General features: G+C 42.8%; 1 protein-coding gene across 8 annotated transcripts in view; it reads right to left on the minus strand.

Annotated features, from left to right (window-relative positions):
- The window catches only part of TPP2 (tripeptidyl peptidase 2), a 68,528-nt gene extending 59,521 nt beyond the window's left edge, over window positions 1-9,007 (minus strand). For 7 of the 8 annotated variants that reach the window (XR_003519156.1, XR_003519154.1, XR_003519155.1 and 4 more), the window contains exons 1-2: window positions 8,768-9,007; window positions 1,659-1,787 (exon numbers count right to left, since the gene is read on the minus strand). Coding sequence is in view for 5 of the 8 variants with exons in the window: in XM_027589777.1 (XP_027445578.1) it covers window positions 1,659-1,787; window positions 8,768-8,932 (294 nt within the window). In the remaining 3 variants the exon portion in view is untranslated. The remainder of the gene's footprint in view (window positions 1-1,658; window positions 1,788-8,767) is intronic. The other variant, XM_027589778.1, reaches the window with a different exon arrangement.
- Between the last annotated feature and the right edge of the window lie 13,701 nt (window positions 9,008-22,708).

Raw genomic sequence — 22,708 nt, forward strand, 5'->3', positions numbered from 1 at the left:
CGATTTAATAAAAAAGGACATGACCCTGGTGGACCTGACCTCATCAGGTGAGCTCCTTAAAAGAGAGACTGGGGCTATCCCAAAGGTCAAAGAGATTCTCCTGCTGGCTTTAAAGCTAGCTGTTGTGAGCTCTACAGGTGCAAGAAAAATGAATTCTTCCAACAACCACATGAACTTGGAAGAGGATCCTGAGCCTCAGATGCGACCAGGTTCCAACCAACACCTGATTACAGTCTTGTGAGACACGAGCAGAGAGCCACGAAAAGCCAGATTCCTGACCCACGGAAACAGTAAGATAATAAATGCAGGAATGTATGTGGCTTTAAGCTGCTAAGTTTGTGTTAACTCAGTAGGACAGAAAACTAATACACTGCCACAACGATCTTAGCCAGAGGACAATGCCTAAACATGATTCAGATAGATGGTAAAAGATGGGTAAAGTTCCATATAGCTCTTTAGACGCAGATAAACACAAATTCATCTTCCAAACTAATTCTGCTTATTGGTTTAAAAGATAAAGAGTACTGAATGACAATAAAATTCCTGACATCTAACAAGCTCACTAGCTAATATCTCATCAACTGCTTTTAGTATTCTCATCATTTTTCACGTTAGCTTAACTTTCTGCCCAGGTCTTTCTACCAAGTACACAGAGTAACACAAAGCCAGTCACTTAAGTACACAATTCTTAAAGCCTAAATATTTCATATTCCAAGTTCTCAGAAGGGACAGGAAAAGATGAAAGCAAAACTACAATCTGGTCACTTTTCCTGCCTTTCTAGCCAAAACTTAAAATTTTTAGAATTTGGCAATCACATTGAAAAATATATCCCAATTCTAAGCTCACTATAAACAAACAAATAAAACACTGAATTTTTCTAAGACGGCCCCTAATGACCCCCCACCTCCTGATATTCACGCTCTCGGTAAAATCCCCTTCCTCTTAGGCATGTCCTGGATTTCATGGCTCATTTCTACTGAAAACAAAATGGCAGATGTGATGGGATGTCAATTCCAAGATTAATTTGTGAAAAGACCATGGCCTCCATCCTGGGCACTCTCTCTTGGATTACTCTCTCAAGGGGGAAGACAGCTGAATGGTGTGACACAGACCCATGGAGAGGAACCGAAGCCTGTCAGTAAGTACTTGAGCAAGCTTGGAACAGACTCCCCTTCCCCACTCACGCTGAGCCTTCAGATGAAACCACAGCCGTGGCCAACAGCAAGCTCAGGAGAGATCTTAAACAAGAGGCACCCAGCTAAGTCACACCCAGATTATGGACTCACAGAAACTGTGAGATAATAAATGTTTGTTATTTTAAACCATGAAGTTTGGGGATATTTATTAAAAAGCAAGAGAGGTAACTAATAACCTACCACCACACGTAAGCTAAAACCATTAGATGCTTTGAGGCAACAGTATAAAAAAAATTTGATAAAAAGATAAAAGTTCTGGGGCACCTGGGTGGCTCAGTTGGTTGGGCGACTGCCTTCGGCTCAGGTCATGATCCTGGAGTCCCGGGATCGAGTCCCGCATCGGGCTCCCTGCTCAGCGGGGAGCCTGCTTCTCCCTCTGACCCTCCCCACTCTCATGTACTCTCTCTCTCTCTCTCAAATAAATAAATCTTTAAAAAAAAAAAAAAGATAAAAGTTCTAACCTTGAGCACTCTTCCTGAAAGACCGACAATCTCACCATCTTTGGGCTCCACTACTGTAGCAGTATTCACATCACCACTTCCTGTTGTATCAATGATATCAATGATTTTTGGTTTTCCATCAGTTGTAACCTGAAAATTAAGAGATAATTAAAATATAAATTAGAGATTTAATTTTTTAATCCTTAAAAAAAAGCAATGCCAACCCCCATATATGTGCATACACATACACGAAATACCCTATGAAATCTGCATTCATTTAAAAAAGAAAACTGAATTGTTTTAAGCCAAAAGCGGGACAGATACTTACAAAAAATTTAGTCATGGAAAGCACCAAAGAATCCTTCAAGTGATTTTATATATTCAGAATAAATATTTACTAAGTATTTACTAAGGCTGGTGTTGGGGACATACATAGAAATGATCAATACCCAGAAGTCCCTGGTCTCACAGATCTTATGTTCTACTCAGTCAATAAACATGTCAAATACATAACATGCCAGATGGTGATAATTACTATGGGGAAAAATTAGGCAGAAAAAGGAGTTAGTGTGGGGGTTTCAACTTTAACGAGGTTGGTCAAGAAAGATCTTGCTGAAGGTAACATTTGAGAAAAGATCTGAAGAAGATGAGCTTTGGGTTGGACAAGCACACAACTTTAGGGAGGAAACATGTAAGAACATGTAATTATAGGATGTCACACTAGCACTCAAACTTAGTAAGTTCTAAGTTCAAACTTAACATTCAAACTTATTTCTCTCTAGGCTCTGCCATCTCAGGAACTGATACATACCCAGACAGTCAAACCAGAAAGTTAAAAGTCCTTCTTCTCTGATTCTTTGTTCAGTTTACTCCTCACACCCAATCTCTCAGGAAGTCATCCTCGTTCTACCTCTAAAACGCAGTTCAAGTCCATCTTCTCCCCCTGATTGTCGCCACCGGTATCCAGACTCTCTCCCCACCGTCACCCCCCTGCCTTCATAATGCTGGTGCTCCTTCCAGGTCTCCCACAGTCTTGGCCCCCGCCACAAGCAAGTCAAACAAGCCGTTCAATGCCAGTCTTCCATGTGGTATCCTGCAATGGATCCCAGTGCACTCACTACAAAAGCCTCTGCATGACATGGCCCTGCCACGTCCGGGCCACTCTAACCACACTGGCCTCCTTTCAATTCCTGCCATGTGCCAAACTTTTCCCCGCCTCTCAACTTTGTACACACAGTCCTTCCGCTTGGAATCCTCTGTCCCTTCAGCTGTTCCCTAGACATCCCAATCTCATCTTTCAGTTTCCTACTAAAATGTCACCTCTTCAGAAAGGCCTCCCTGATGACCTCTTCTGTAGTTGCCATTCTAAACCTGAATCTTATTCTTCCTCACTGTACCTTGTTTCCGTCAAAGAACTTGTAACTATACAGCTGGCTGACTCCTGATCTATTTCCACTATTAGAAGAAAAGTTCTGTTAAGGGGAAGGACTATGTCTATTTTACTCACCAAACTCCCCCAAACCTAGCAGTGCCTAGTTGGTACTGGATACATATTCAACGACTGAATGATCGTGCTAATTTACTCAGAATTAAGAGTGATCTTCCTAAGGCATGGTTTCTTGGCCAGGCCAAGAAACAGCAATACTGTATTTTCATACTGCTTTTGTTGGAAAAATCATCTCTGGGCTCGCCTTGCAAAGGGACTATCTAGCATTCAAGATGTATGTACTGAGTTATTAGCAGGAAATCAGGCATGGAGACACAAAGACTGAAAAAAGAAGACAGCGACTCTCAAGGAAAAAAAAAAGCAATGTAAAAAATGCCAAGAGTATCACAAAAGCACAAGGTCTTCCAATTCCTTTTCCACCTGGAAAACTCACACTCTAAGTTCAAGCTTAGTGTCTCTTTCTGTGTTTTCCCAGGCATTGCTTCCTTCCACCCCCAACCCACAAATGCAGTGTCCTTAAAGCTCTGCAGTTAAGGGTTACCCAAGGGGGGGAACAGGGCAAGTCACCACGTGGAGGAAACAAAGGCACACATGGTTTTATGAGGCAGAAGCAAAGGGGTTCTTGATGGGCCCCAAATCTTATTCCAATAACACTGCCATAGAACCACCAGGGGCCATAAAGGCCTTCCAGGCATAGCTGTTTTTTATTTTTAATGTGTAGTAATTTCTTTTTTAAAGATTTTATTTATTTATTTGACAGAGATAGAGAGAGAGAGCACAAGTAGGCAGAGAGGCAGGCAGAGGGAGAGGGAGAAGCAGGCTCTCCACTGAGCAGGGAGCCCGATGCGGGACTCGATCCCAGTACGCTGGGATCATGACCTGAGCTGAAGGCAGCTGCTTAACCAACTGAGCCACCCAGGCGCCCAATGTGTAGTAATTTTTAAGCTGGATGTCTATACTAGTAACAAAATAAGTAATATACTCAGAAGGCTCAAAATCATCACCAAAAAATTATTGTGGAAGTCATACCAAACTCTAACAAGATTATGATAAAACTGAAATCAGTTACTGATTTTGAAGGGACTGGCTAAATATCTTTAGAAATAAAATAATGAAGGAAAATGTAAGAAAATCTACCAAAATAAAAAATGGAAACAAGCAGCAGCTAATACTCCCCTATAAAATTAAAACTAGCTAAATCATGTACTAAGAATTTAAGAAAACAATTGATTTTAAAAAGTATTCCAATTAAGTATGAATTTGAAAGCTAGGCCATAGCTCTAAGAACACAATCACCTATCTTTATCTTCTCATTCAATGAGCAAACAACTTCAGTGACTTGAGATTAAAAATCACAAGAGATCACTAACAAGCCAGACATAGATCCCTCTCATTAGAAACCTCATTATCAGCGTGTGAGCAAAGAAGAAAGCCTAACGGGATTTAGTAACTTATTTACCGTCTACTATTGCCACAAGCTTTACTTATTAGCATCTCCCTTTCATTAAAAATTCTTATATATGCAATTTTCTATCCCTGTACCTCTTTCTTCACCTTTAGGGTAAAGGCAACCACTCCACTGGAGACAATAAGACAGAAGAGGGAGTTTGCGGTTAGGAAGAAGAGGTTTTAAAAAAGGGCAAACCAGCTGAAGATCTTGCAATGGAGCTTTGGGAGAAGAAAGAAACTGAACGGCTACCGTCAGCACGAAATCCCTCATCTTTGCGGGGGCGAGGAGGGGGGTGTATTACAAGGCAAAGAGGGGACTGAACCACTGCCAGAGTTGTGAGTAGAGCCAAGGTAGTAATATGGTCCGTGTACGGGGGGGGGGGGGGGGGGGGGGGGGGGACTGAGAACCGAGAAGTGCTTAACAGGGCTTTGTTGGCTGGACAAAACAAACTGCCCAACGATTTTCCCCAAATGTCAAGAATCTGAGTTACTTTGTGTCTCCACTGAATTGATTATGGTCAGGGAGCTGGTGAGGGTGGTGAGATATTCATTAAACATTAGAGGGTCAAAAGAAAGGGGGGAGGGGAGTTGCAAATTATCCTAAACAAAACAAAGTGAATGTGTAAGTATTTACTTGAAAATATTCTTTTAAGCAAGGGAAGATATTCCATAAGCAAATACTATTAAATGACTATTATTCTCAATAATAGTCTGTCATCAGAGCCTGTCTGATGAATGACTCAGACAGGCTCTGCTTTCAGAAAGCTTACAATCCAGTTGGAAAACAAATCAGTAAAGCGATAAGTGCAACATAACAATAAATAAAAAAGGTAAGGACGGTATCTATGAAAACATACAGAACATAAAATGCAGCATCAGGGAATTCAGGAAAACTAACCAAGAGAAAGGTGATAAAAATTAAAATCAACTGCATAGCACCTAATATTAACAACCAATTATATACCTATAATTTACTTACCATACGCTATTATTTTACTAAATGTAAAAAAACAGAAAAATTTTTATAGTACCACTTGTAACCTGCTTCCCAAACCATTTTTCCTCCATGAGGATATTACATATACTGCGCACACATACATTTTTTCCATTCGGCAAACATATTTAATGCTGTAAGTACATTTCATACAAAATTAATCTGTATATATGCTGTCGAAGATTTTTAACTTATGCAGGAAAAAAGGTTATGTAAACAGAAAAAATGAAACATTTTAGGTGATGGGGGGGAGGGTGGGATCTGAACACATTGCTATGAGAGCAAAAAAGAAAAAAAGCACCGAAGTAACTGTTGGCAAGAACCAGGCCTTATTCATCTTGAACCCTCAAGTCCTAACACAATGGTGGGCACGCATACGTAAATATATGCTGGGGGTCTGAATTAAGTCAGTAGATAGCCGAAAAGCTAATAGGGTCAAGACCCGGGTGGGTCTTAAAGGATTAAGCAGGAGTTTACAGGTGATGGTGGAAGGCTTGCAGGCAGATTAACTTACATGTTGAGGAAAGACCTGAGGGTGGGTGAGTGGAAAGGGTGGACTGTTCAAGATGGAAGCAAAGGGTTAACACTGGGGTGGACAGAAGTAGGGAGGGGAGAGTGAGAACCAAGGCACCATAAGGAGGTCAAGCTGGATGATAAAGGGCTACACAAAATTCAAATTTCAGAATTTTTATGCAAAGGCAACTAGGACATCAAAATTTAAAGTTTTGTTTTGTATGAAACAAGGGTGTTACAGGTGTTTTCTTTCTTTTTTTTTTTTGGAAAAATAATTTGGCAATGTGAAGGATGGAGCAAAGAGACTTGGTGGCAGGGAACCAACTGGCTACTGCATATTCTTTCCAGGTCCAATGCAAGTCCCACCCTGGCCGTGAAGCCAGCTCTCCTGCTATCCCCCTCCCCCAACCTTGGTGGCACTTGCAGGAGGACATCCTTTAACTCAACCTTAGACATGTGCCTGGATATATGCTGAGGAGAGACGTAATCACTTATTACTCCTCTCATGCTCTCCACCCTCTACTTTTAACAAGCCCAGGCAGCTGTCACAAAAGAGCACTGGGCCCAAAGCAGTCACTGAAGAATGACACCCCACTGCCTTCTCCAAAGTGTTCGTTTGTCCCTCGAGTCCACTATGCAGACCCATCTGGCTTTCCAAATGTCCACTCTGGCCTTCTTTTTTCATTCTTTCCTTCCCTTTTATTTCTATCCACCTTCTTATTTTAATGATATATACAGAGATCTGTAAAACACATTTGCTAAAGCAGGAAAGAAATCTTAAAAAAAATTCCCTCACATGTGCAAGCCACCTTAACTGAATTTCTTTTAACTGGCCATATTTATGTCAACATCTCCATTAAAGTTGTCAGAAGAGTTACGTTTTCATTTTATTTCAACATTTTATTGCTTGAACATTTGTTATTACATGCAAACACCTAATGCATATTTATCCTCCAGACAGTTGATTTAAATCCCAGCATAAACTCCTTCTGAATAAACCTGCTTAAAAAAAATTAGTGTTTACTTAACACTTTCCTGGAGCACTTTAAAATGTCACATGTAAATAATCTTCTCAATTAATTTTCATAGCAACACTGTGGATGAGAACTGCTATTACTTTACAGAGAGCAATGGAACGATATGATAAGCAGATTGGGAAGTTCTACAGACGCATCTTTATTGAGACAGTCTCCTCCAAACTCTCCTGATCCTTTTATTATCCTGACAAAAGAACCAGTAAACACTCACCGCAGCTGTTCTCCTCCCACTTACCCCTATAAAAAGTAAACACAGACTACAACAGAATGGAAACCATTACTGCTCTGTAATAAAGCCTCCATGAGGTGATAGCTGTCACTGTTGTAAGTCTTCAGAGTCATTAATACAACAACTGTACCACTTGAGCTACCAGCGAGGAACACCTCACTTGCTATTCTGATTCACCAAAGCTGCCTGGCCTTGCCAGCCTGAGGTGTGCTGTACTCCAGAGTACTGCTTGAGAATTAACAGGAGGAAGCAAGATTCCTAGAGGGATTCTATACAGCCAGCCAGACTGGTTCCCTTTTTACCCCCAGCATGACATCCTAATGTCCAAAATTGCTACCTCAATTATTAGAAAGCACAATAAAGGATCCAGAGGCCAGAGAGTACTTGGGAGAGGAAGAGAATTATTAAACTTCAGCCTTTAGTGTAGAAAGGAGGGTAAGATACACAGATGAAGGACTGACAAAAGGGAGAGAGCAGCATGCCATAGGATTAGCCACGTTAGATTTTTAGGAAAGGGATCTTCAACAAAGGTGGTATTTTATGACTGTAGTTCAGTAAAAGGCTAAGGCTAAATTTACAGAAGTCAAACTTTGAAGACTTAGAATACTTTTAATCAAGAGACACGTTTTTGTAAAGTTACCTTTTGGTATGGTACTTTAAAGTTATCCAAGGTGCCTAAGGCAAAATTAAGTAATTTTTTAAAATCGTAATTCAAGTATATTGTCTTACACTTCGAGGCTAAAAAAATTACAGAAGCCTAATTTAATAAAGCCTGAAGAGTTCGCCAAAAGCAAAGTAAATTAGGTTCTTATGTAAAACAAAGACGAAGCCATGCGTTTCAATGACTCTAAAGAAGTACATTGCAGAACAGGGTTTAAAAATAGAACACACAAAACTACCAGAGGAAACAATTCCGGAAGTTGACCGAGTTATCTTCTCGAAACCCGGCTTTCATGTGAAAGATAGCAATTCTCCCCAAAACCAAATCTCCCGAACGACAGCAATAAAAATGAGGTTCTGGTAGGTCATTTGGCCCTCTTCTGTTTCCTCCCCACCCCCACCAATAATAAAAATTGTAAAATCCCCGTTTGAAAACAGCAAGACACGGGCCGGTGCCCGAGACACGAGGGACCTGCGGAGGAAGGCGGCGTGGTGGAAAGGGGCCCGAGGGCCCGGGCCCGGCAGCACCTGGGCAGGAAGGGGATTCCTGGGCGAAAGGCGGACCCAGGCACCCCCGCCAGCCGCGCCTGGCACGCCGCTTTTGTCTGGGCCGGGATGACGGCCCAACCCGAGCCCCCCGCCCGCCCTGCCCTCCGCCTCCTCCGGGTGCCGGCTCCCGCTCGGCTGCAGAGCGGGATTCGGCCTGCAGGGCTCCGAGGCTGCGTCCCCTCCGCGTCCCCTCGCCGGCCCGCTAGCCACCCGCCCGCGGCCCCGCGCCCGGGCCCTCGGCGGCTGCCGCACCTGCATGCCTGGAGCTCCGGGGTCGACCCCCGTGTCCAGGACGGCGATGAGCACCCCCCGCCCGTCATACTCCGGGTAGCGACAGAGGAAGGAGGCGGCCCCGGTCTCCTTCTTGGGCAGGAGGCCGTGGAAGGGGAAGGGCTCCTCGGCCGCCGCGGTGGCCATGGACGCAGGCTGGAGGACGAGGAAGAGGCAAACTGCCAGGTTGCGCGCGGACAAGCGGCGCGAGGACACCCGGGCAGCCGCGGGCCTGGGCGGGGGCGAGGGGCGGGGCCGGACGCCGACCAATCTCGGCCCGCCAGGGGGAAGCGACCAATCACGTACAGCTACGTAAGCCAAAGGCGCCGCTCTCAGGAGCTTGGCCGGAGTGTTCCCCGGGCCGCAGTGAAGGAGGCGGAGTCTGAATACCCTGGTGGAGACTTTGGCTCTCGAACCGAGGGGTCTTAAAGAGACCGACTCTTGGGATTTTTAGGAGAGGACGGGGCTCGGAGGGAAGGGTCCGTGTGTCCCGGGAGAGACACTCTCCGAGGAACAGGGAAGGAAATGAGCCGCCAGCCTGGAGTAGCTGGAACTCGCTCCGGGCAAGTGATGGTTTCCGAACTTGAAGTCGTGGACGAAAGTTTTGGGTCGGCTGCTGCAGGAGCCCCAGCTGACCCGAGGAAAGGGAGGCGACTCTCGAGCGCTAAACCCCCTGGAGTCGTGGGGTATCGGCGGACGTAGATTTTTGAAAGACAGTGTTTTGAGTCAGTGGTGGAGGGTTTGGGTTTCCCCGCCTGTCTTCCTGTGTGCCCCTGTGATCGCGGCCGGGCCTGGGAGGAGGGATAGACCAGAGCTTCCGACAACAGGAAGTGGGTTCTTGGGCGTTCAGTTGGCCTCGTAGGCGGTAATAAAGCGGGAGGCTGAAGTGGGCCCCTCCTAGCCTCATTGCTTACTTATCTTTGACTTCCGAGATTTCTAAAAAAAAAAAACCTTTTTTTTTTTTGCCCTTTAAATTGAAGTTCCTTGTTGTTCCTTTAAGGTTCACTCAATTATCGAGCCATAATTTTCAGTTTTTCAGACTCACAGTGACGATCAATTGTTCCATGCCGCACTAGTGAGGGTTCTTTAATGATCTGTATGTCTGTATTCACGCCTGAGTAATCCTTAGCCTTTTCGTCCGTGCCAAAGACTCCTTTGGCAATCTGGTGAAGCTTCGGGACCCCTTCTCAGCAGCGTTTTTAAACGCATAAAATGAAATATATAGGATTACAAAGGAAATTATGTTGACATATAGTTATCAAAAATATTAAAACCAACTTGGTTATAGAGCAGTAGTTTCATATCTCTGTGTATATAGTTATAACGTGCTTCCTTGCGTGAAATAACAGGAACTAGCACAGTAAGCGAATAAGCTCGCATAATTTCAAAATGGTGAAGAGCATAAGTGGTATTTTGAGATATCTGAAGTAACTGTACTATGATGAGGAACTGATTTGTATTGGTGAGAAAGTAACAAACGATAACTGCTATTACTACCCTGGTAGTAGGTAGTAGGTATAGCCTACATCTATAATTGAAGAAAACAAATTTAAGAGGTCAGTAAAATAAAGATAATTTTTTCCTCCTCCCTACACAAGTTTTTGAACTCCTTGGATTCTGTCATGGACCCCAGGTTCACAATGCCTGATGGAAAGGGAAGCCCTATTTTTGCCAGTTTCCAATCCACAGGATTTGGGAAATCCTCCACGTACTCCCAGAAATGACTATAATGGCTGTGGGGTTGTTTTAATGATTACTTGACCATTTATTCATTTCAAAAGTCTTAGAGAACCTTGTTCTCTTTAATGGAGAGAAAAAGGAGAATAGTCAGTGCTTCCCTTCCTATTCCCAACTGTGTTTATGTTACTTCTAGAGAAGTACTTCAAATTAATAGGAAAGAAAAGAGACAAGCCCTAAGAAGATAATCAAAGTAGAGCATATAGTGACAGAATAAAACAGCTCCCAGTTTAAAATGAACCATAGTCTAGTCATGTCATTTTACAAATGAGCAGACAAAGCCAAACAGGTTAACTGACTGCAGTGAGTTACGAAAAGAGTTCATGATGGGGCACCAGTGCAGCTTAGTCAGTTGAGTGTCCCACTCTTTTTTTATTTTAAAGATTTTATTTATTTATTTATTTGATAGAGAGAGAGATAGGGAGAGCAGGAGCACAAGCAGGGGGAGTAGGAGAGGGAGAAGCAGGCTTCCCGCGGAGCAGGGAGCCCGATGCGGGGCTTGATCCCAGGACCCTGGGATCATGACCCGAGCCCAAGGCAGACGCTTAATGACTGAGCCACCCAGGCGCCCCACTGTGGGTAAACTTTAATTACAGAACAGAAAGAAAAAAACTTACTTAAAATGTGGCTTTTAAAAAAGATGTGTGAGATTCATGTTAATGGGCTTTGATTAAAGATAGTTTTACTGGGCACCTGGGTGGCTCAGTTGGTTGAGCGACTGCCTTCAGCTCAGGTCATGATCCTGGAGTCCCGGGATCGAGTCCCGGGATCGAGTCCCGCACCGGGCTCCCTGCTCAGCGGGGAGTCTGCTTCTCCCTCTGACCTTCCCCCCGCCTCCTGCTCTCTCTCTCTCATTCTCTCTCTCAAATAAATAAAATCTTAAAAAAAATAGTTTTACTGACAATATTCCAAAGTGTCCCTTTATTTGATACCCCAGAAGCTATTTCACCTGCAGACAGCGCACAATAGTAAGAGGCTCTTTTTTTGCCAAAAAGTGGGAGACCCAGATGTGACAGGTGCAAAGGAAAGTAGGTATATCCTTCCACCACATGCACGTCTTCAAGCAGATAAGTTTAGAAAAGAGTAGATGTGACATTAAATGTCTGGATATTGATCGTGTTGAAAATTACCTGTGACTTTGTACCGCACTTATAACCACTATTTCTTATAACCCCTGAAATCTCAGAATGAAGTCCTTTATCTTCAAACCATAGTATTCACGCTCTGTGTTTACATTCTTCCTCCTTTGATTTAATGACATTCTCAGCTAACAGGAATCTTCTGATGCTGAGTCAGTTTGCAAAACTTGACAAACAGCTCGGCAGTTCTTTGGCTATGGGAAGGAAACAAGTAGAGGATACTTGGAGGGAACAATGAAGATACAGATAAATAAAACAAGGGCTTAGGAACGGGAGGAGGAGGAGGAGGAAGATAGGACACAATGGGTCAGACAAAGGCGTCGCTTACCCTCTCTGGGGCAAAGTCATAGGCTGGACACACGAAACCCTCCCACACAGCATTATTCAAAGCTCGAAGTGCTGAGCCAGGTGTTCTTGGTGTCCACCTCCCCCTCCATCACCGGCCCATTGGCGGATGCAAGCCAATGCAAAGGGGCCAAGAGAGCAGTAGCTTCCCATGAGTCACCTCCTTTGCAATGATTGTGGCACCACATCATTTAGGGAATATTTTTTAATTGAGTTTCCAAAACTGTGTAGAAATTTTGAAAGCCTCCACCTTGTCCCAGCTGCTGGGTTTTGAAATCCTGTGTGGCATGTGCCATGAGGCTGCTCTTCCCAGGGGCCCAAACTTGGGAGTGCCAGAAAAACATGTTAGACTTAGGATTCTAATGAAAGGCTAATCCTAATGAAGATCCTGAATATCCTGACTTGAGCAAGAGAGGCAGAGAATATGCTAGTAAAAGCACTTAGAAGTTAAGGGAGTTTGTCCTCTAGGACTAGTTCTGCCACTAATTAGCTTCATGACCTTTAACAAGTCCTCAGGGTCCTCAACTACAAATCTGGGGGTTTTATCAGAACTAAATGGGAAAAAGTATCTCCCACAGAGGCAATCAATAATTGCTGTTAGTATAGTGTAGCTGGTATGCTGTAGAGATTCAGTGCATCAGGGCTGGTCATCTCATTTGGTGTCCTACTCGCTAAAATTCAGACTTAGATAAAGTAGACAAAGTGATTTTTTTTCAAAGGATTGTTTGGTTTGCAAAAAATCAATTTAGCATAGAGTAAAACCTTAAAGCCTGGGGCTCCTGGGTGGCTCAGTCGTTAAGCGTCTGCCTTCTGCTCAGGTCACGAGCCCGGCATTGGGCTCCCTGCTCCTCGGGAAGCCTGCTTCTCCCTCTCCCACTCCCCTTGCTTGTGTTCACTCTCTCACTGTGTCTCTCTCTGTCAAATAAATAAATAAAAGCTTTAAAAAAAAACAAAAACAAAAACTTTAAAGCCTGTTTCCTTGAGATAAAGAGATCAAATAGTTTGTGAATTTGTGAAACATAATATGGACAGATAAGTCTTAACTATTTCTAGGACTTAATTTTTTCAACAAAATGTATCTCCAATCTTGTTGAACTATTCCTTTTCCTTTAATAAGAGAATACAAACGGAGAGCAGTTTATAATGTGTGTGTGTGTGTGTGTGTGTGTGTGTGTGTGTGTGTGTGTGCGTGCGCGCGCGCGCGCATGCGCCCACATACACTGGGGTGGTAGCGTTTTGAGGTGCCAAACTGATAATTCTCTGAAGTCTTCCGAAACTGACTAAAATCTTCTGGGGGAAAGAAAGATTTCCAGTAAATCATAAAGCATGTTTAGCTCTTCTGGGCTAGCTTTGGTGAATATAAAAGGCAACGAGAAGAAAGTAAGAAGGATGAAGAGACTTTTTTAAAAATTAAAGTCTTTGTTAGTTAACTGAGTTCCTAGAGCTTTTGAATACATATTTGTTAGGTTACGATAAAGAGTTTAACAGAAGTACATCATATGGATAATACTCATACGCTCATGCACACACACACACACACGACACACACATTTAAAGTCAGGAAGCAATTACCACGTGAAGATTGAAAGAAAAATTTCCTCAACAGGTGTCTCCAAATTGGTCCACTGATCTGAATCATCCAGTGTTTTTGTTAAAAATGCCGATTACCTCGTGTCTACCTCAAACTCGTTGAGTCCGAATGTTTAGCAGGGGGTACCCATGAGAATTTGTATTTTTTAACAAAGACCCAGGTGATTTTTCTCAGGGATGTTTGGAAAACTACTCTTCTGTGCAGACTTTCCTACTCCTTTCTAAGGTAGCTCTGTCTACAGAGAATTAAAACGGAAAAGTTTCTTTAAGATGTTTATTCCACGGGGTAGGGTGCTAGCTATCAATGTATTGCCTCTCAGGTTGAGAACCACCCTGCTCTGCCTTGCTTTGTGATACAGGAACTGAGCCCAGAAGTATGTTTCCCTTGCCAGTTGCCATAGTTTTAAGCTTTGCCAGATTTCTAGTGTGTGTTCTCCAGGTTAAGTCCTCCCATCTCCTTAAGAACCCACTAGGATTAGGATTTTCCCCCCACCTCTGAAACTGTACATTCAAGGACCTCCAGGCAGCTAAATGAAGGTAGATTCTTATCTTTTTATTTGACCATTATCAGCAGTTTTCAACACAGCTGACCGCAGCTTGACAGACTTTGGTTTTATCTTCCTTGTTTTCTGGTTTCACTGTGTGTTCTCCTTTGCTGGATCCTCCTTTGCTCCTGACCTCTGGCTTAGAGATGCCCGACAACTCAGTCCGTGGGCTTCTCTTTTCTATCTACACTGAACTCCCTTGATGATGAAATCTTGTGGAATGGCTTTCAATATCATCTATTCGATGAAGATTCCAAAATTTGCGTTGCCAGCTTGACTCTTTCCAAATTCCATCTGCCTGTTTGAAATCTAACATCTGATCCTACTCGGTTATGGAATAGAAACATCAAAACTTTACATGCCCCAAAACTTAATTGCTGGTCCCCCCAGTGATCCTCTTCTCATTATTGGAAGCATCATGCTTCTAGCTGCTTAGGTCAAACATCTTGGAATCCTTCCTTGTCTCCTCACTCTTGATCATGCATCCAGTTCAGCAGCAAACACTGTTGGCTTTATCTTCCAAATGCACCCAGAATCTGATCCCTCTCATCACCTCCACTGCTAACTCCTTCATCCAAGCCAACGGGATGTGTTGTCCAGGTTATGCAATAGCTTCCTCTATCATGATAGGCTAGATTACGCTATTGTCAGTCTGTCTTCATCTGCTCAGGATGCTATGACAAAATAACAGAATACCATAGACTGGGTGGCCAAGTGCTAGCTTTGGTACTGGCAATGGTTACAATGCTGGGGCAGCGGCATCACACCTATTGGTTGCTTAGAGCTCACCGAGGGAAGAACGTGTCACTCTTGCCAGTGTGACTCTCCTCTAACCTGGCAGTCTACCATCCGCAGAAAATGCTTTACCCTGAGTAAGATGCTGCACCTAAAGCAAGACAACAGTACCCGGTATGTAGTAGGCGCTCTGCAAATGGTAGTTATTACTAAGGACGAAGTAATTAGATGCCTTCTGCTATCACTCCATGTGGGGCATCCTAACCATCTCATTTAGAGCTGTTGAGAGGGTCAGGCCTTTCGACAAATATTTACCGGGCATCTACTGTATGCAAATGTTCCATTAGACATAGAGGGGAACACAACAGCCCCCGTCCTCAAGAAACTTGAGTTTCACGTTTCCTGCCATACAACGTGAGGAATCCAGGGCTGTAAACCAGATACACTATTCAGCAAGGCAGAGTATTTTTCCTTCCTTTGGTCTCAGCCATTAGAAGGTTCTTTGTGAGACGGCTCTAGGAACACACCGAAGCTGCTCTAGACAAGCTCCAGAGACTGGCTCAACCGTCTTAACAAATTTGTAAGTGCACAGTACGGTATTGTTAACTCTAAGAACTATACTGTGCAGCACATCCCTGGAACATAGGCCTTTTGTATAGCTGTAACTTTGTACGTATTTAACAATAGCTCCTCACATCCTCCTACACCATCTGGCCACCACCTTTCTGCTGCTGACTTCTCTCTACCTTTGACTATTTTAGTTGCCTCATATGAAAGGACTCATGCACTCATGCAGTATTTGTCTTTCTGTGGTTGGCTTAATTCCCTTGACATGGTATCTTCCAGGTCCATCCAGGCAATTAGCAGAATTTCCTTCTTTTTTAAGGTTGAACTATATTCCGCTGTATGTATATATTACATTTTCTTTACCCACTCATCTGTCAATGAACCATTTTGGTTATTGCCATATCTCAGCTGTTGTCAACAATGCTGCAATGAACATGGGAGTGGAGATACCTCTTTAAGAACTGGATCTTAATTCTTTTGGATATACACCCAGAAGTGGGATTGCTGGGTCAGATGGTAGTTGTATTTTTAATTTTTTTTGAGGAACCTCTGCACTGTTTTCCATAGTGGCTGCACCATTTAACATCCCCATCAAGAATGTACACAGGTTCCACCCTCGTGCACTGTTGGTGGGAATGCAAACTGGTGCAGCCACTGTGGAAAACAGCATGGAGGTCCCTCAAAAAAATAAAAATAGAATTTCCATACGACTCAGTAATTCCACTACTGGGTACTTCCCAAAGAATACAAAAACACTAAGTTGAAAAGGGATATGCACTCCTATACTTATTGCAGCATTATTTACAATAGCCAAAATATGGAAGCAATCCAAGTGCCCATTAACAGATGATTGGATAAAGAAGAAGTGGCATGCGTATACAATGGAATATTACTCGACCATAAAAAGAATGAAATCATCTTGCCATTTGCAACAACATGGATAGATCTAGAGGGTATAGTGCTAAGTGAAATAAGTCAGTCAGAGAAAGACAAATACCATATGGTTTCACTCGTATGTGGAATTTAAGAAACAAAACAAACAAAAAACAGACAAACAAAAAAAACAGACTTAACTACCGAGAACAAACATGGTTCCCAGAGGGGATGGCAGTGGAGTGGGGGTGGGGAATGGGTGAAGCAGGTGCAGGGGATTTAGAGTGCACTTGTTGTGATGAACACTGAGTAACATATAGAATTGTTGAATCAGTATATTATACACCTGGACCTAATATAACACTGTACATTAATTATGCTGATTTTATTATTTAATTTATTTTTTAATTTTTTAAAAGATTTTATTTATTTATTTGACAGAGAGAGACACAGCGAGAGAAGGAACACAAGCAGGGGGAGTGGGAGAGGGAGAAGCAGGCTTCCCGCTGAGCAGGGAGCCCGACGCGGGGCTCGATCCCGGGACCCTGGGATCATGACCTGAGCCGAAGGCAGACGCTTAACGACTGAGCCACCCAGGTGCCCCAGCAATTTCAAGTTTCTTAGTCAAAAATGCATGAAAAGATTTTCAGATTTGAATTCTGAAAACCTGAACATGTGGGGGAAAAATGTTCATGAATCAACAAGAAATGAATATATAAGCAAACAGGTTCTAATTAGGTGACTTTACCCAAATAACCTTAGGGGTCAGCTTTTTTGAAAGAATTTCAAGCCAAAAGGACCAAGGTCATTTTCAGATACTAGAATACAGATCAGCAGGTAGAGTGGAGCACTTGGTAGAGAACAGCGAGAGAATGTCCTCACGAAAGAGTGTCCTCAGCAGTGGTCCATCCTAAAGATTAACTGACTTTATAAAAGATGCTTAGAACTATTCCTGGCATGTGGTGAGAGATAGAGAAGTGTTTGTTGCTTTGCTTAAATGCTTGTCATATTTACAACTGGAAACTGGCTACTGTGTGGACAGCAAACTGCAAATCTACATATCGTAGGAAAGCATGGCGTTGCGGTCATAAATTTCAACTGTATGTTCAGTTTTACAATTATGATTCCACCATAATTATCCTTAACAGGAGTAAAAATTTCTCAGTTTTCTTATCCATATAAACTTTGACTCAGGATCTATTTGTGTGAGTGTGTGAGTAGCTCCTTGGAAAATACCGTCTGTCAAAAGTAATTGGCTCAGGTTTTTCTACTTGGCATCGGTTTTGCAATAGTGCCACCTTCTGGTTAGAGTTCGCTTTTACAAGCAGGCATCTTGTCCAGACTCGTTCCCATGGTGCCTGGTACATTGTGATTATGTTCCAGGGGATCATTTGCGTGAGCCATGGTAAATAAATCTCAGCAGATTACCTGCTAAAGGGTGCTGTCCTGATGGGTGCTATAGGATGAAAAAGCATTCAGAATACAGGAAACTAAGAAGTGATGCTAAGCATATAAATAACCTCTACTGTGTCTAAACTTGAAATGCTTCTTTGTCTCTGATGGAATGATTTTCCTTTAGAAAGATACGATGGAACTGAATAAGTTGCAGAAAAGGCCAGAGGAAATGCTTATGTCCAAAAGTCTCTCTCTCTGTCTCAAAACCTGGCGTGTGCATAGGTCAGGAACCCCCTAAGATGGGTCTTTGGGCCAGTAGGGGGGCCTACTTAGCTTTCAACATAAGCATTTGAATGTAGCCATATGAGTCCATCTACAGCGATGGTTCTTGAACCTATCCCTCACCCTGTCCCCTTTTAAAGTAGGAAGTTAAAATTTGAGACAACTGCCGTCAGCAAACCCAGATTTTCACAAAACTCCTCCCACTTCTATTTTGGTAAAAATAATGCCTTACAGCAATTGATATTCAACACAACACAATTTGTATTCAGATTCCATAGTCAAGATCACTTACGGCTCAATTCGGGTACAAGACGTACAGTCCACCTTTCTCACTCTCATTCACTTTCTCACTCAGAGAAGCTTGTAGAATGAATGGGAGTCTTCTTTTTGTTAGAGGAAAACCCTTGAATTCCCTCCAAGGGGTAAAGCTCAAGGACTTTTTTTCACTACCTTTGTTCTTGGATCCAGCCTCAGGGTAAAGAAAAGAAAATCCCCTCCTATCAAGCAGCTCCTGGTTAACCTAAAATTGACAATTTGTTAGCAGCAACAATTTACTTGAGTCAAACGTCACACACGTGATCAAGACAACTTAGACTGAGCCTCTTGGGCTGAGAATGTCCCAAATTCAATGACTACATGGAGGTACACGATTTATTCTCGTTTATTCAACCTTCCACAATGGATTGAAAGCAAAATCTTCCTATGGTAAGGCCACAGCTTACTGAACTAACATCTGGTTGTGTGAGATCCTTTGTTGTATTGTGATGCTTTTAAGCAAAAAACGTATACTAATTCTCAGTTATAGAAAATAATTCAGAGGTCTTTCCTGAGAGAAAAATGACACCTAAAAGAGTAACTGGCTTGTTTGTTTGTTTGTTTCTAAACTTGTTAAACAGACTTCTCAACAGAAACTAAAGCTGACTTAAAGGGCCTGTTGATCTTATTTGAGGCACACAAACCAATTTAGTCCTGATTTGATATATGAAAATTAAGAAATTAATAATGATTATTTCCCTTTATTCCTTCTCTAAATCTCTTAAATCTCTGTCTCCCCCTCCCCCCCCACTCTTGTGAAAACTGTTCCTGTCATCTGAATCTCAGTCAGTCACCCCAACTAAAAGTAGATTTGACAGACTAGATCTGGTGGCTTATAAATATAGGTTTCCCTCAAAGAACCAGGACCTGAGTGGTGTTCCAAACAAGGAAGAACCTATCGACATCTCCGGTTCACCTGCTATATTTGGGTTTGTGAGAGTGTTAGTCAGAGGCTTACTTATCTCCTACACAAAAGTATTTCAAGGTCTGTGGGAGTGTTCTCCAGTCAAGGTTGATCAATCTTTATTACTTTCAGTTTATAGCTTCCCAGATGCTCAAGTTGGCAAAGACTTTTTTTAATTTTAGAAAAGCAAGTTCCTTGATTATAGTTAATAATACTGTATTCTATACTTGAAAGTTGCTGAGGAGTAGATTTTCAATGTTCTCCCCACAAAAAAGGAAATGGTAATTATGTGATACGATGCAGGTGTTATCTAATCCTAGGGTGGTAATCATTTTGCAGTATAAAAGTGTATCAAATCAACACCTTAAAGTTACACAATGTTATATGCCAATTAAAAAAAGAAAAGAAAAGCGAGTTCCTTATCTGCCCTCCTTTAGTCATTTTCAATGACCTGAATTCATGTGGCTGTTAGAATTAATGGCAGAGAGACTTAAAGAGATTTTCTTTGAGAGTCTCTGAGAACATGTACAGTATAGCATGATAAAATAAGAGAGGGCAGGGGGAGGGGGTGGGGGGATGGTCAAGATGGTGAAGGGGAGTGGGAGGTACAGGCTTCCAGTTACGGAAGGAATGCAATAGGTCACGAAGCTAATAGAGTCCACAGTCCTGTAATAGGGTTGTATGGTGACAGATTGTAGCTACCCTACCCCTCTGATGAGCAGAGCATAATGTATAGACTCGTCACCTGTCGAATCACTATGTTGTACACCTGAAACTAATGTACCATTGTGTGTTAACAATACTTCAATTAAAAAAGGAAAAAAAAAAAAGAGTGAGGGCTGAGTTTTTGGTGTAGGTGTTTGACCCCAAGATGGCGGCCCTGAACCTTTGGAAAACCCATAAACTCTCCATGTTTAAACTGAGGGGAACTACAGTTTAATTTGTTCAGCTAAATAAATCATTTATACGGGAGGAGAGATTTGATGCTTAAGACCTAATTGACCATAGGGCGCCTGGGTGGCTCAGTTGGTCAAGCGACTGCCTTCGGCTCAGGTCATGATCCTGGAGTCCCGGGATCGAGTCCCGCATTGGGCTCCCTGCTCAGCAGGAAGTCCGCTTTTCCCTCTGACTCTCTTCCCTCTCGTGCTCTCTGTCTCTCATTCTCTCTTTCTCAAATAAATAAAATCTTTAAAAAAAAAAAAAGACCCAATTGACCATAAAACAAAGAGCGAGGTTTAATATAATTGCGATTCTGCTTGTAATAAAATCTCTCTATAAATGTTATCCGAAAAATGAATTCTTAAACCCGTCCCTGGCCTTCCATGTGACTCTGGCTTATTGTTTCCCAAATGTTCCACCTACAAATCTGGTTTCCCCACCTTGTATTGTTATCCTCCAGTACTACCTCTGCCAACATTTTCTTCAACATTTCCCACCCATAAATGTTGCAAATGTCTATGATCCACGATTTCTCCCACAGTGAACCATCCCATCTGTGGTTCTTTGCCTGGTCCTCCAGGGACTCCCAGGGCATCGTGGCTTGTGTTGGTTGGTTTCCTGCCCTACCCCTGGCTGTTGGATTCTGGTCCCTGGCTCCGGTGGTAGCAGTGCGATTTTGCCTTCCCCCTGCCCCCCACCCCCCAGCGTCCTCCATCTTGTTTCCCGCAGGTCCCTTTCAAGACCCTTTCTCTGTTATCAGCCAGACAGCAGCAAAGGAATCTCAATTTTTATATCTATGCCTGACCCTAATTCCACTTTGCAGCGATCACTGGTGTTTGTCTTAATTTAATCTCTACATTAACCTGCTTAAAATTTTTCCAAAAGTTACTGCTTGCATTTGCATTCATTCTGTCAATCAACAAATATCCCACAAGTTTGGCATTTAAAACCTCCTACAAATGCAACTCAAATAAAGGGTTCAGTTTAGAAAGAGCTTTCAACACTTCATCCCAAGAGATCAGTAGTCAACTCTTATGGAATAGACATCTATGCAGTCCATAGTAACAGCTCCCTACTATGAAGGCTGCTCAACATCTTCAGATTGAAAAAAATATTGTATGTGTAGAATGATTCCTTTCCATGACTGTCAAGGAAAAAGGAATTGCTAATATTTCTGGAGAAATTAGCTCTCACCCTCAATGAGTGTGAAGATTGGAGGAGATACTTTCTTCCAATACAGGAAATAGGCTGGGAAAGTGTGATTTGTTGGGACTTTTCTTTCCTTTTAAAAATAAGACACTTAGATGCTTGTAAAGCAGGTACACACGTAGGTGTGAGTTAAGGGCTAAGAGTGGGGGGGAGTAATGAAAAGCAGGAGGTAGACCGACTCTATTTTCATTTTAGTATTTAACAAGTATGGGTGCCCCAGGGCTGACTGCATGGGGGAGGCCAGCATCAGGGGGAGGCCAGCATCTGAGGGAGGCTCTCAGTGTCAGGAACAGCTGGGACCAACAGTCCTTGAACCAGAGAGGGACGGCCGTGTGTGAGATTTGCATGTGTAGCCTTAGCATATGCTCCTTTGTAGACTCTCAGCCGCAGTTCTAATGTCTTTTCTGTCACTTACAGCCCTTCACTGCTGAGGGATTGCCCTCCCTCTCCCCCAGATTTGACCATTTCACCGAATTTCTGGGGATGTATAGGCTCCTTAGTTGAGGACTGAGGAATGCGCCCATACTGGGGGACACACCTTCCATGGCAGATGGCGTGCACAGGAAAGAGTCTTCTTTGCTGTTAGGCAAAACCGCACACTATAGTAAGAGTGGCTGGGTGATGGAAGAAGTCTTTGATATAATAGATTTTCCTTTTTTTAAAGATTTTATTTATTTATTTGTCAGAGAGAGAGAGAGCACGCACAAGCAGGGGGGTGGTAGGCAGAGGGAGAAGCAGGCCCTCCACTGAGCAGGGAGCCAGATTTGGGACTCGATCCCAGGACCCTGGGATCACGACCAGAGCTGAAGGCAGACACTTAACTGACTGAGCCACCCAGGTGTCCCATTTTTTTTTTTTTAAGATTTTATTTATTTATTTGTCAGAGAGAGAGAGACACAGGTTTTCTGAGCAAAGTGATTTGAGCACAATAGGTACTTCATAAATATTTATGATTAATATTTTCCAGGACTTATATTATTCATACAAGCCCACCATTCTGGCTGGAGAAATGGACATTCTGAGGAAACAAGCCAACCCAGTATTTCTAAGTATGAAAAAACCTAAGGAAACAATCTAATATCATAAATTTCCTACCAGACTGCGATTTCCCCATTGTTTATGCTGAATTCTGTTAAGCATACATATGTGACGACTGCTCAGACTACTATTCCCCATGACGCCCCCTCAAATGGGAAGGCATCTGTTTGGTCTCGGTTGGGAAAGCATGCTAAAAATGTCTTCACTTTGGCATTAAATCAGCTTATTGGAACAGGGTATACTCCAAAGTAAACGTTTCTTACTTTTCTTTTTTAGTAAGGTATTTCACATTTATGATCTATCTCTGGAG

This window comes from Zalophus californianus, chromosome 3 (genome assembly GCF_009762305.2).
Source record: "Zalophus californianus isolate mZalCal1 chromosome 3, mZalCal1.pri.v2, whole genome shotgun sequence".
Classification (NCBI taxonomy): Eukaryota; Metazoa; Chordata; class Mammalia; order Carnivora; family Otariidae; genus Zalophus; species Zalophus californianus.